A 12097-nucleotide genomic window follows, 5' to 3' on the forward strand; every position below is an offset into this window, starting at 1 on the left:
AGGTCTGACCTGCACACAGGCAGGCCAGTAGCCTGGCATCCAAGCACTCTTTCTTCATCCCACGGTACACCCACCATACAACTCCGCCTGGGAGCAGCAGTGCCCTCCGCCTCGCTGGGCTGCTGCTGGGGTGCACCTCGGGTGGCCTAACCTCTGGGAAATGTGAAGACACCTCTTGCCACAGTGCCTGTGTGCTACAAGTTTCATCAGCTCTCCCGAGGAAAGAGCATTCACTGACAAACAGAGCTGACAAACAGGTCTATGGCTCAGGTGGCTGCTAGGTCTGGACAGGGATATGGAGTGCAGGAATCCTTTGGGTTCAAGCTGCACAAGTACCTCATTCCAGGAACAATAAGAGGTAAGCAACTAAGTAGAATGTGGATATATCTAACAAAACTACTAAAAGCTGTCTGTGACCCACACTTGGTTTTCTGCAGGCAACCTGAGGTCTGAACAAAAGTGGGGAAGACCCTGCTCTGGACAGAGAACCTTCTCAGGTTAAAGAGGAGAGGAAGGCTTATGCCCTAGGTCCCCAATATCTGGTCTCTTAGACAAAAAGGCCCAGAATCTGTGGATTCTCTGATATAAACTTTGTCATTTTAAGAGGCTGACAGGCTTCACTGATCTGGCCTTGGATAATTTTCCCTAAGCCAATCAGATTTTAAGAAAAGTTGTTAAAAAAACTCCTTTGAGATGACACGACAAGATGCTGGTTTGGGAAAGTAAGCACACAGCACTAACGATGAGAGTACATAAGACTGGTTTTCCTCTTCAAAGAAAAACCTTGTGACTACAAAGACATGAGAAGACTGTAGTGCTGTCAGAGAGGGTGGGACCAGAAGAGGCAGCAGGTTCTCAGTGGGGCTCCCCGGGACACTGCCCTCCCTGCCCCTCTGCTGAGTGAACTGATGGCCATAGCCATAAACAGGACAGGGGGGAGACGGCACTTATTCTTCCTGCAGGGTTTGGCTCAGAGCTTCCCCCACCACCACCCACCACCTCCCGCTGCCCTGAGAAGCCTCCCTGACATTGTCTCCCTTTGCACCAAGGCCAGGTCACAGCTGCTGGGCACAATATCCAATGGCCCTGCAACCGTCTGTTTCGGGCCCAGACCCCGCTTCCGAGAAGGATATGTACACCACTAGTCTGGCACGGTGCCTGGCATAGATTATTGTCACCTTTATTAAAGTGCTATGAAACTCAACTTTGTGCTCTCTCAATTTCCATTACATAAGGCGACTGCCTCAAAAAGCCTCTATGCTCTCTGTCTAGGCACAGCCTGCTGGGCCTTGCTCCTGGCCCAAATCAGTTGAGACCATCTCTCTTAGGTTTCCTGTTCAGGGAGCAAACTCCTTGCAATTAAAGCTATTGGCACTATGTGGTATTCTTCAAAAAGTTCCCATCACTTTGCTGAAGTGGAGAAAGTACAGGGCTTTCCTCAAGGACCTGTTGGTTGAAACACCACTTACCACTTACCAGCTCTCCACGCTAGTTTCATCATCTTTAAAAAAACTAGGACATAACCACCCCCTCCAAGGATGTCAGGCATCAAACAGAACAGTATGTGTGAGGAGGAAGCACCTGAGGACCCAGGAAGCCAGGGGTCAGTGAAAACCTGTCTTCCATGCCTTCCCAATGGCCCAGTCCTACCCTGAGCCTCACCCACCCCTTTCCTGGGACTGATGTTCAGCCAGGAGCACCTGTGCGATATAAGGCTGGCTTGGCTGCATCTGGACTGTGCTGGAGGTTAAATATGGTTATCATCACATCTGTCTCTTCTTCCCTTCCAGCCCATTCTAATTCACCCTGAGTCAAGAAGGGATCCTCCAAACTTGAGACCTTAGCCATCTCCTAAGGTTTTCATACCAGAGGCCCTCACCAGAGGCCATTGGACGGTCATTAATCCAAGGACCATCTGCTCTGAAACACTTGTGTAACAGCAAATTATTCGTTCAAAGGTAAAGCCCAACTGCACCCAAGCAGCTGCTACATGTATCCCATATCCGAGGTTTAGGAAGCTGCCTGGTCTCAGCTGGCGACACCCACTCCCCAGAAGATGAATAGCAAACGGGAAACATCCTTTCCTTTTCCTGTAACTAGAGTTATCTTTGTGGAAGGAGAATCACAACTACCACCTCTCCAATTCAAACTGTCCACACAGCATACAAGTTTATTTCAAGGTACTCATCCATCAAGTATTTCTTACCACCTTCCCATGTGCTGAGGTGGGTACAAAGAGGCCACTGAGGAACTGAGAATGTAGTGGAGGGGAAGCTCAGTCCCCCCACCCTCAACAGAAGGCCATACCAGTGATAATAAACATGAGCATCTCCATGAGCTGCTGCTCTATAAATCAGAATAAAAGAGAAAACACTTTTAGCTGAGACACAGTAGAGTTTCAGGGATATTTTCAAGAAAGACAGTCTAGTGGTTCTGGGCACGTGATCCCAGGCCTGGAGACTGTTCGATATACAAATTCTTGGGCCCATCCCAGACCTGATGAATGAGAAACTCTGGGGGTAGGCCCAGCAGTCCGTGTTGGGCAGTGTCTCCAGGTGATTCTGTTGCTAGCTCAGGTTTGAGAACCACTGACTTATTACATATACCAGGCCTAGAAAAGTGTGATTTTGAAGGACAGAGATGACTTTTAAGAAGTATGATCTTGAGAGATTTTGAAAGATAATTAACTTAGAGAAAAAAACAAACGCAAGAGCTGGGTTCTACTAATATATCTCCTATAGGATGTAGCCATGTCTTATCTTTTACAACACAATTTAGCAAAATTTAAACATCAGTACAAATACACTGAGCCAAAGCAAGGATGGTCAGGGTGACAGAGTGCCATGAGGGCAGGCACCAGAATCCCTAGGCCTAGACTGAAAGTCCAGTGTCCCTGCTTACTAACTATGTAGATCACACAAGGCTCCAATCCTCCATTCTCCTTCGGTTAAATGGAAATATAACTGGACTGTTTCCCAAGATTATTATGAGGACTGATGAGATTAATTATATGCCTGAAGTACCCAGCAGGAAATTCTCGAGATACTCATCTTTCTTAGTCCTAATTAGAGAACTTGGAAGCGTTAACAACAGTGAGCTCAGTCCTGAACCACCCTCCTTCCAGCACTGAATTACATCTAACAAACTTCAGATGTACAAAGAATGTGGAAACCAGAATGCTTTCCAGAGGCAAGGATAACACAGTGGGCTCTTTTCATGGCTGTTAGTGTTTTGGAGTCAAAAACGGCTGTCAGATAGCCTCTTACACCAAGCCTGCCCTTTTACAATGTCATCGTCGGCCATAGCCTCATAAAGTCCTCTAACAGACAGACAGACATGACCCGAAGGCAGCTATAGCAGGCACAACCACAGGCCCCAAGAATCAGCAAGAAGTCAGAAAGAGGCTCCTGGTGAACACAAGGAAATGACCAGAGAGCAGAGAACTTGGGTGAGCCTGCATGAGGGTGTCCAAAGAATTGTTCCAATGGATTTTGTTTTACAACACTTAAGTGCTGTCATCCAGGTACCAAAATGAAACTGTCAACTGTTGAGAAGGAATATTAAAAAATCATGCCTTTCAATTATCTTGAAGTTTCTTAGAAGCATCTAAACATTATTCTGAAATAGATTCCTAGTGACGTGAACAAATCTGCTGACTCTCTAAGTTGGGGCCAGCCTGGGCTGTTTCAGTTTAGTGGCTAAACACCCCAGGCCTAGAGCTCTCCATTCAGCAGCTCCAGTGAGCCTCCAGTTCCACTGTGTAAGAAGTATACACAGTCTGAGAGTTACAGAGTAGTCAGGATTAGGAAGCCTACTGTCCCAACACAGTGGCCCACCAAATCCAGGGCAACTCAGAAGAACCATACCAGCAGGCTAAGATGCAAAGCCCCGTGAAGAGGATGATAGGGATGGGGTAGGATGCGCAGAGCAGCCCATGGTTGTAGAAGGCCTGAGATATCTTCTCACGAAGCCTTTCAGTCAGGGTCATCCTCAGTTGAAGTCACCTTGCTGCCATCCCGGAAAGTGACCATGGATCAGCCTGGTGTGCGCTGGACAGCACCGACAGTGGAAACCATCTGCAGGTACCTGACAAGGGAAAAAATTCAATGAGTGCTGGTTCTGCACCCTGGGGCTGCTGGGGAAGGCAGCTGTGATGTGTGGCTGGTGATGTGATTCAGGATGCCTACATGCAAGATCTGGAGCCATCACCCCCCCCCGCCCCCCCCCCCCCCCACATCTCTCTGGTCAGCTCTTAGTTTCTGTGGGCAGTTTTTAAGTCTAACCAAAGAGGCCAAAAACTGCCCCTCCAGCACTGATAACACAATCTTAACCCTCTTCCATACAGACTTTTTTTTTTTTTTTTTTTTTTAAGATTTGAGAGAGAGAGCAAGCATGCACATGAAAGAGAGAGAGCATGGGCATGGGGAGGGATGGAGAGAGAAAAGCAGACTCCTCACCAAGCGGGGAGCCAGATGCAGGGCTCAATCCCTGTACCCCAGGATCACAACCTGAGCTGAAGAGAGACACCTGATGAAGCCAACCAGGCACCCCCATGCAGGCATTTTTCAAAGACCACTCCCTCAAGTGGGCACTGTTCCCACAGGTGGCACAAGAAAGCACACCTGAGTGACAGACATCCCTGTCAACTGCTCCTTGATAGAGGGGCTTTCTGGGCCTCCTCCCCTGGGCACAAGCCAGATGGACAGAGATCCTTGGGGAAAGACTTTACACAGGGCTGATGCCTCAAAAAATACAGTCTTGCACAAACAGTGTTTCATTGGTAAAGAATGTTCAGTGGAGTCAGCCTCTAACATACAAACAGCCAAAAAGCCCCGGCCTCTGACAGAAAACAAATTTCAGCATGGCAGCAGCATCAGGTGGAAGCTATTGTTCCTGAAGAGGTAGCTGTTCCCAGGACGCAACCATGCTGCAGCCTGCTCAGCACCTGTGTCCTTCATGGCGCAGAGGAGCCTCCTCTTTCCCTAGGATTGGGCCTGGACAGGCTGTCAGCCCAGATGCTCCTCCCTGACGCACACCAGGCCAGTTGGGCCTCTGTCCCTGGACTTGGACTTCTAAGAGAAAGAAGCAGGAAGTGGATGTACTGGAGCTTATTCAACTCCAAGAGGTTCCTGCTCCCAAGATCATGGCTTCTCTGACGCCAGCCCTTTCTGAAGACAAGGCTCGGCAGCTTTTCCTTCCAGCCTGTGAGCCATCCCATATCCTTCCAATAAATCCTCTTTCCGCTGGTGTCAGCCAAAAGTAACTTCTGTTGCTTCCAAGTAGAAAACCTTAAACCAATAAAGTCAGAATAGAAAACTCTAGCAGAAGGCCCTGGGATCTAGAATTCCCTTCCTCACTGAGCTTGCCAATATTACCCATGTATAAACCCACTTTTCCTGCTCCATGTTGCTGTTTTCTTTGGTCTGTGTTACAGGGAACGTGCCGGGACTTTTGTCTTGGTTTGATCAGGCTCACTGATGGAAACCTAGGCCAAAGAAGAAACTCTTCAGCAGCATCAAGACCAGAAAGAAGCAAAAGGAGTCACAACACAGACAATTCACAAGAAGATGTATGTATGGCTACCACTCCTTCTACCACCTTCCTGGAAACACAAGCATTCAGTGCATATGCAATTTTCTGGTCCAGCAGCCTACTAAGGAAATACAAAGAACCCTCTGGGGGTCAACTCAACAGGCTACTGACAGAGGAGCCAGCAGGTGGCAGGTCCAGCCAGCATAGGAGTTTGTGGTAGCTCAACCATTCATAAGGCTTGCCAAGAGCATGGCAGGTTAAAGAGGTCTCTAGCAGAGCACCCACAGCAGGCGACCCGCAATAGTGCTCCACCCAAAGTACACAAGGACTCTGGGAGGCAATGTTTCTGCTCCTGTGCCCTGGCCCTCCATCCTGCCCCCGGGGTGTGGGTAGGGAAACAAACACTAATGAGATGTACACCTGCAGGGAGAGAGACACTATCACAAGGATCCCTGAAGACTGAGGCCATAAACCAACTGTGCCTCTTCCAAGCTCAGTCCTCTGACAAGTCTCACAACCCTTCCCTTAAGTGTTGCAAAACTAAGCCCTCCAGAAAATTGATTTTGTAATCCCAATCTCCTTCTCTACCTCCTCTGCACACACATTGGCAATACAGGAGGGGGAGGAGCCCCACCTTTGTAGTCCAGCTCTTATATGTGGAACTAAGGAGAGAAGAACTATCTAACTCACTTGCGGTTTGCAGCAAGCACAACTTTTTCTGACATGATCTTAGTTAATTTCAGCTTCCTCTGATCTTAATATTATCAGTTATACTAATTGTTAATATTAACAGCACCTGGAAAACAAAGCAAAAAAAATCCCAAATTCTAGTTTATTACACAATCAACCCACCTGAACCGTCCAAAAGGAGACATTATTCATCTCTACTTTACTGCACACATTTTACTGCGAAGCTACTCCAAAGCAAAATTTACACAACTTAATCCAAAAACCTGTTTTTCTTACATTGCCCCATACTTATAGGTTTCTTCAGATCAAAATCTACAGCTCTGCTTCCTGAATTTAAAGAGACACAACAGGGCAGCCCGGGTGGCTCAGTGGCTTAGCGCCGCCTTCAGCCCAGGGTGTGATCCTGGAGACCCAGGACTGAGTCCCACATTGGGCTTCCTGCATGGGGCCTGCTTCTCCCTCTGCCTGTGTCTCTGCCTCTCTCTCTGTCTCTCATGAATAAGTAAGTAAAATATTTAAAAAAAATAAAATAAAAAGACACAACATGTGGAAAGGATGGAGGCCTGGGAGGCCTAAGTGGACATTACATAAAAATGTAGACAATCCTTCCACCTGCCTTTGTGGGAGACCCCATTATAAGCAAAAGCAAAGAAGAGGGGATCCCTAGGTGGCTCAGCAGTTTAGTGCCTGCCTTTGGCCCAGGGCGCGATCCTGAAGTCCTGGGATCGAGTCCCACCATCGGGCTCCTGGCATGGGACCTGCTTCTCCCTCTGCCTGTGACACACTCTGCCTCTCTCTCTCTCTCTCTCTCTCATAAATAAATAAATAATTCTTAAAAAAAAAAAAACAGAGAAGATTGTTACTAGACACCTAAATTATTGACCTGCCCACATAAAGAAAAAAACTCCTAGAACCAGTCAGAACAGCCTGAGGAATTCTATAGAGGACAAGCCCAGATCAAACCAGACACTCTGGCTCAGAAAATAAAGGGCACTAGGAATGGAATGTGTCTGTGAGGAGACACTAACGAGGCGGCTCATCCTACTTTGTCATCAGCTTTCTTGAGGTGCCCACAGTTCTGAATCAGCCTCAGATGAGAAAATACATGTGAAAACTTCAGAAAAATCCAAATATATACAACATATTATCATAAGACTTAAAAAAAAAAAGATGATTATCTTTTTGTGCCTATATTCACCGAACATTCAATATTTAAATCCTCTTCAACCGGATGCCTGGGCGGCTCAGTGGTTGAGCGTCTGCCTTCAGCTCACGGCGGGAACCCGGAGTTCTGGAATCCTATGGAGTCTGCTTCTCTTCCCTTGCCTATGTCTCTGCTTCTCTCTCTGTGTCTCTCATGAATAAATAAAATCTTATAAAAATAAAATAAAATAAAATTCTCTTGAATCACCTCACACATATTAAGAATCAATCAAGAAAAATAAATGTGCCAAAGACACAACAGAGGTGGGGGGGGGGGGGACAGGAAAAAAGAGGTAAAAAAACTATATAGACTACAGGCTCTGTCCCACAGCTTTCCAGGATCATTTGTTGAAAATACTCACCATCTACCCCAAGGTTCAGCCGCAATGGACCTATCATGCTTGTTTTTTTTTTTTTTTTTTAAGATTTTATTTATTTATTCATGAGAGACACAGAGTGACAAGAGAGGCAGAGACACAGGCAGAGGGAGAAGCAGGCTCCATGCAGGGAGCCTGACGTGGGACTTGATCCCGGGTCTCCAGGATCATGCCCTGGGCCAAAGGCGGTGCTAAACTGCTGAGCCACCCGGGTTGCCCTCATGCTTGTTTTTAACCACAAAGTTTACTGACTATCCCATTTCTTTGGAATAAATGCCTAGAAGTGAAACTGCTAAGTAGTATGGTACGTTGACATTTTCTAAGAAACTCCCAAAATATTTTCTAGAGTGCCTGTACCATTTTATATTGCCATCAGCAGCATATGATGTTATGTTTCTTCTCATCTGCCATCATTTGGTATTTCCACTGTTTTTTATTTTGGCTGTGCTAACAGGTGTATACTGATAATTAACAGGGTCTTAAACTGTATTTCCCTAATGACTAGTTGATAATATGTGCATGTCTGCCACGTGTCTGTGTATGCCTTAAGATGTTACGTACATGAGATCATGTCATTTGCAAGTAGAGTTAGTTTAACTGCTTCTTTTCTAATCTGGATACTTCTTTTTGTTTTTCTTATAAAACTGTCTTGGCTAGAACTTCCAGTACAATGTTGAACTGCAGTGGTGAGAATGAATCCTCAACTTATTCCTGAGTTTAGGAAGAGAACATTCAGTCTTTCACCATTAAATATGGTATTACATGGAAGTTTTTCATAGATGCCTTTACCAGGCTAAGAGAGATCCTTTCTATTCCTAGTTAAAGGTTTGTTTGTTTGTATTTTGGAGAGTTTTTTGCAGGGAGGGGACACACAAAGGGAGAGGGAGAGAGAGAATCTGACGCAGGTTCCATGCTCTCAGTGCAGAGCCCAATGTGGGGCTTGGTCTCACAACCCCAGGATCATGACCTGAGCTGAAATCAAGAGTTAGATGCTTAACTGACTGATGCACCCAGGCATCCTAAGAGTTTTTATTTTTAATTAGTTTTACTTTTCAAGTGGGAAATTTTAAAATCAACTCAATTTCTTTTCCTGTTTCCTGCTATTCAGATTTTCTATTTCTTCTTGGGGCACCTGGGTAGCTCAGTCAGTTAAGTGTCCTACTCTTGTTTTCGACCCAGGTCATGATCTCAGGGTTGTGAAATCAAGCCCTGCATCAGGCTCTGTGCTGGGCGTGAAGCCTGCTGGGAATTCTCTCTCTTCCTTTCCCTCTGCTCTTTGTTCACAACCCCTCTTCTCTCTCCCTCCCTAAAAAAAGGGGGGAAAATTCTAATTTTTAAAAGATCTTATTTATTTTAGACAAAAAGATCAAGGGAGGGGGGGAGGTACCCCTCTAGATCTTCTCTAGTAAGTTTTCTTAGTTTGTATGTTTCTTAGTTTGTATGACCTGTTTCATCTAAGCTAATTTATCAGTATCATATTTACTGTTCATAGCATTTCCTTACAATCATTTCTGTTTAGGTAATTTCCCTACTTTCATTAATAATTCTAGTAATCTGGGGCACCTGGGTGGCTCAGTGGTTGAGTGTCTGCCTCCGGCTCAGGGCGTGATCCTGGAGTCCCGGGATCGAGTCCCTCTGCCTGTGTCTCTGCCTCTCTGTATCTCTCAAGAATAAATAAAGTCTTAAAAAAATAATTCCAGTAATCTGAATCTTATTTTCTTGGTCATTCTGGCTAAAGGCTTGCCAATTTTGTTGATCTTTTAAAAGAATCAATTTTTGGTTTCACTTACTCTGATTTTTCTATTCTCTATTCATTTGTTTCTACTCTAGTCTTTATTCTTTTCTTCCTTCTGTTTTTTTTTTTTAAAGGATTTTTTATTCAACTACTCTGTGTTCCTGATTACTCAAGATGCACCTATTTAGTGAAGCCTTTTTTTTTTTTTAATTTTTTAATTTATGATAGTCATAGAGAGAGAGAGGCAGAGAACAGGCAGAGGGAGAAGCAGGCTCCATGCACCGGGAGCCCGATGTGGGACTCGATCCCGGGTCTCCAGGATCGCGCCCTGGGCCAAAGGCAGGCGCTATACCGCTGCGCCACCCAGGGATCCCCTTCTTCCTTCTGTTTGCCTTGGGTTTATTGTGTTCTTCCCGTTCTAGTTTCTGAAAGCAGTTAATCGCTGAGGTTACTGACTTGATATCTTCCTTCCTTCTTCATACAAGAATTTACAGCTATAAATCTCTCTCCAAATACTTTAGCTGCATCCCATAAGTTGCCATTGTGATTTTTGTTTTCTCGTTTCTCTTGTGCCTTCTTCTTTGATCCATGGGGTATTCAGGAATTGCTGAGATTTCCTCATATTCTTTTGATAGGAGTCTCCGTATGATATCTTTTTTCAAAGATTTTTTAAAATTTATTCATGAAAGACACACAGAGAGAGAGAGGCAGAGACACAGGCAGAGGGAGAAGCAGGCTCCATGCAGGGAGCCCGATGTGGGACTCGATCCCGGGTCTCCAGGATTAGGCCTCCGGCCGAAGGCGGCGCTAAACCACTGAGCCACCCAGGCGTCCCTGATATGTTGTTTAGAAATATTTTCTCCCACTCTGTAGCTTTTCCCACTCCCACTCTTTTAAATTCTTTCCACAAACACTTTGACAGAGTCAGTTTCTAATTTCGATGAAGTCTAATTTACCCATTTTTTTATTTTATGGATCTTGCTTTACTTATCATCTATAAAATTCCTTTCACCAAGCCGTACTTCTGAAAATTTTCTGATGTTTTTCTAACACTTTTTATACTTTTACATCTGAATCTATGACCATTTGAGTTACTCTTTGTATAAGATGTGAAGCATAGAAAAAAAAAAAAAAAGATGTGAAGCATAGGCCTAGGTTTGTTCTTTTTCCGCCCCCTCTATGGATATCGAATCGTTCCAGCACCAACTGTTGAAAAGACCACCCTTCCTCCACTGAATTGCTCTGGCACATCTTAGTCTATTTGAGCTTCTGTAACAAAAATACCATGCACTGGGTGACCTAAACAACATACATTTATCTTTCACAGTTCTGGAAGCTGGGAAATCCAAGATCAATGACCCTAGCTGATTACATTTCTGGGGAGTGTCCACTTCCTGGTTCACAGATGGCCATCTTCTCACTGTGTCCTCACATGGCAAAAAGGAGAATCAGAGCTCTCTGGGGTCCCTTTTATGAGGGCACGGATCCCATTCGTGAGGGTTCCATCTCCACGGTCTAATCACCTCCCAAAGTTCCCCACTTTGTAGTAGCAGCCCACTGGGCTTAAGATTTTAACATGTGAATTTGGGGGAGTTACAAACATTCAGTCAAAAAGCAGTTGGCTCTACTTGCATGGATCTATTTCTGGGTTTCCTATTCTGTTCCTGTGATTTCCATGTCTATCTCTCTCCACCAATACTATAGTCTTGATTACTACAGCTATAAAATAAGCCCTGAAATAGGTACTGTGATTCCTCCCATTTAAAACTGTTTTATCTAAAGTGTTTTTTTGTGGATTCCTTGGGATGTTCTAAATGGATATGTCATCTGCAAATTTCTTCCTTTCCATAATTTCCTCCAACAGTTTTCTGTACCACTCCATCACCTCTCTTTATGGGATTTCGGTAATATGAAAGCTAAGCTCGGTGTTATTGTTCCATAACTCCCTACAGCTCTGTGTACTCTTCTTCAGTTTAATTCCTGCTAGGTTGGACTGGTTCATTCTCACTGCTCTCTGTCTTCAAGTTAACAGACTCTTCAGTTACCTCCACTCTGTTACTGAGGCCATTTGATAAATTTTTAATTTAGCTTAAGTTGTAAATTTTCCAACCTTAAATATCTAATTTTCCATTTGTTTCAAGAGTGTTCACTCTTACTTATTAAAAAGAGGTTTTAATTATATTTTAACTATACTTTCTACCTTAAAGTTTTTGATAATCCTAATACCTATATCGTGTCATAGTTACCATCTGTTGACTGTCCTTTCCCCTTAGGACACAGTAAGATTTTCCTCATTCTTCATATGTGGAGCAATTTTCAATTTCTGGATATTATGCTATGTTTATCTGAATCTTGTTTAGGTGAAATGGAAAATGTTGGATTTTTGTTCATTTTAACAATAATTAACTTGATTAGGTCCAATTCCACAAATTCCTATCCATCTTTTGTAGGCTGTGATCCAAAGTAAGTGTAGTTTTCACAGCTCTTGTACTATTTTGATCTGTCCCAGGCACATCATGGAGTGGCAGCAGAGGACTTGGGGCAGTAGTCTACTCCACAG

General features: G+C 44.6%; 1 protein-coding gene across 2 annotated transcripts in view; it reads right to left on the bottom strand.

The window, feature by feature from the left end:
• Positions 1 to 12097, bottom strand: part of LOC121494817 (SREBF chaperone) — a 73669-nt gene that overhangs the window by 30580 nt on the left and 30992 nt on the right. The window contains exon 2 of one of the 2 annotated variants that reach the window (XM_041761772.1): positions 4005 to 4086. In XM_041761772.1, coding sequence (XP_041617706.1) covers positions 4005 to 4015 — 11 coding nt within the window. In that variant the 5' untranslated portion in view covers positions 4016 to 4086. Of the gene's footprint in view, positions 1 to 3866; positions 4087 to 12097 lie in introns of both variants that reach the window. The other variant, XM_041761771.1, reaches the window with a different exon arrangement.

Source organism: Vulpes lagopus, chromosome 7 (genome assembly GCF_018345385.1).
Source record: "Vulpes lagopus strain Blue_001 chromosome 7, ASM1834538v1, whole genome shotgun sequence".
In the NCBI taxonomy this organism is placed as follows: domain Eukaryota; kingdom Metazoa; phylum Chordata; class Mammalia; order Carnivora; family Canidae; genus Vulpes; species Vulpes lagopus.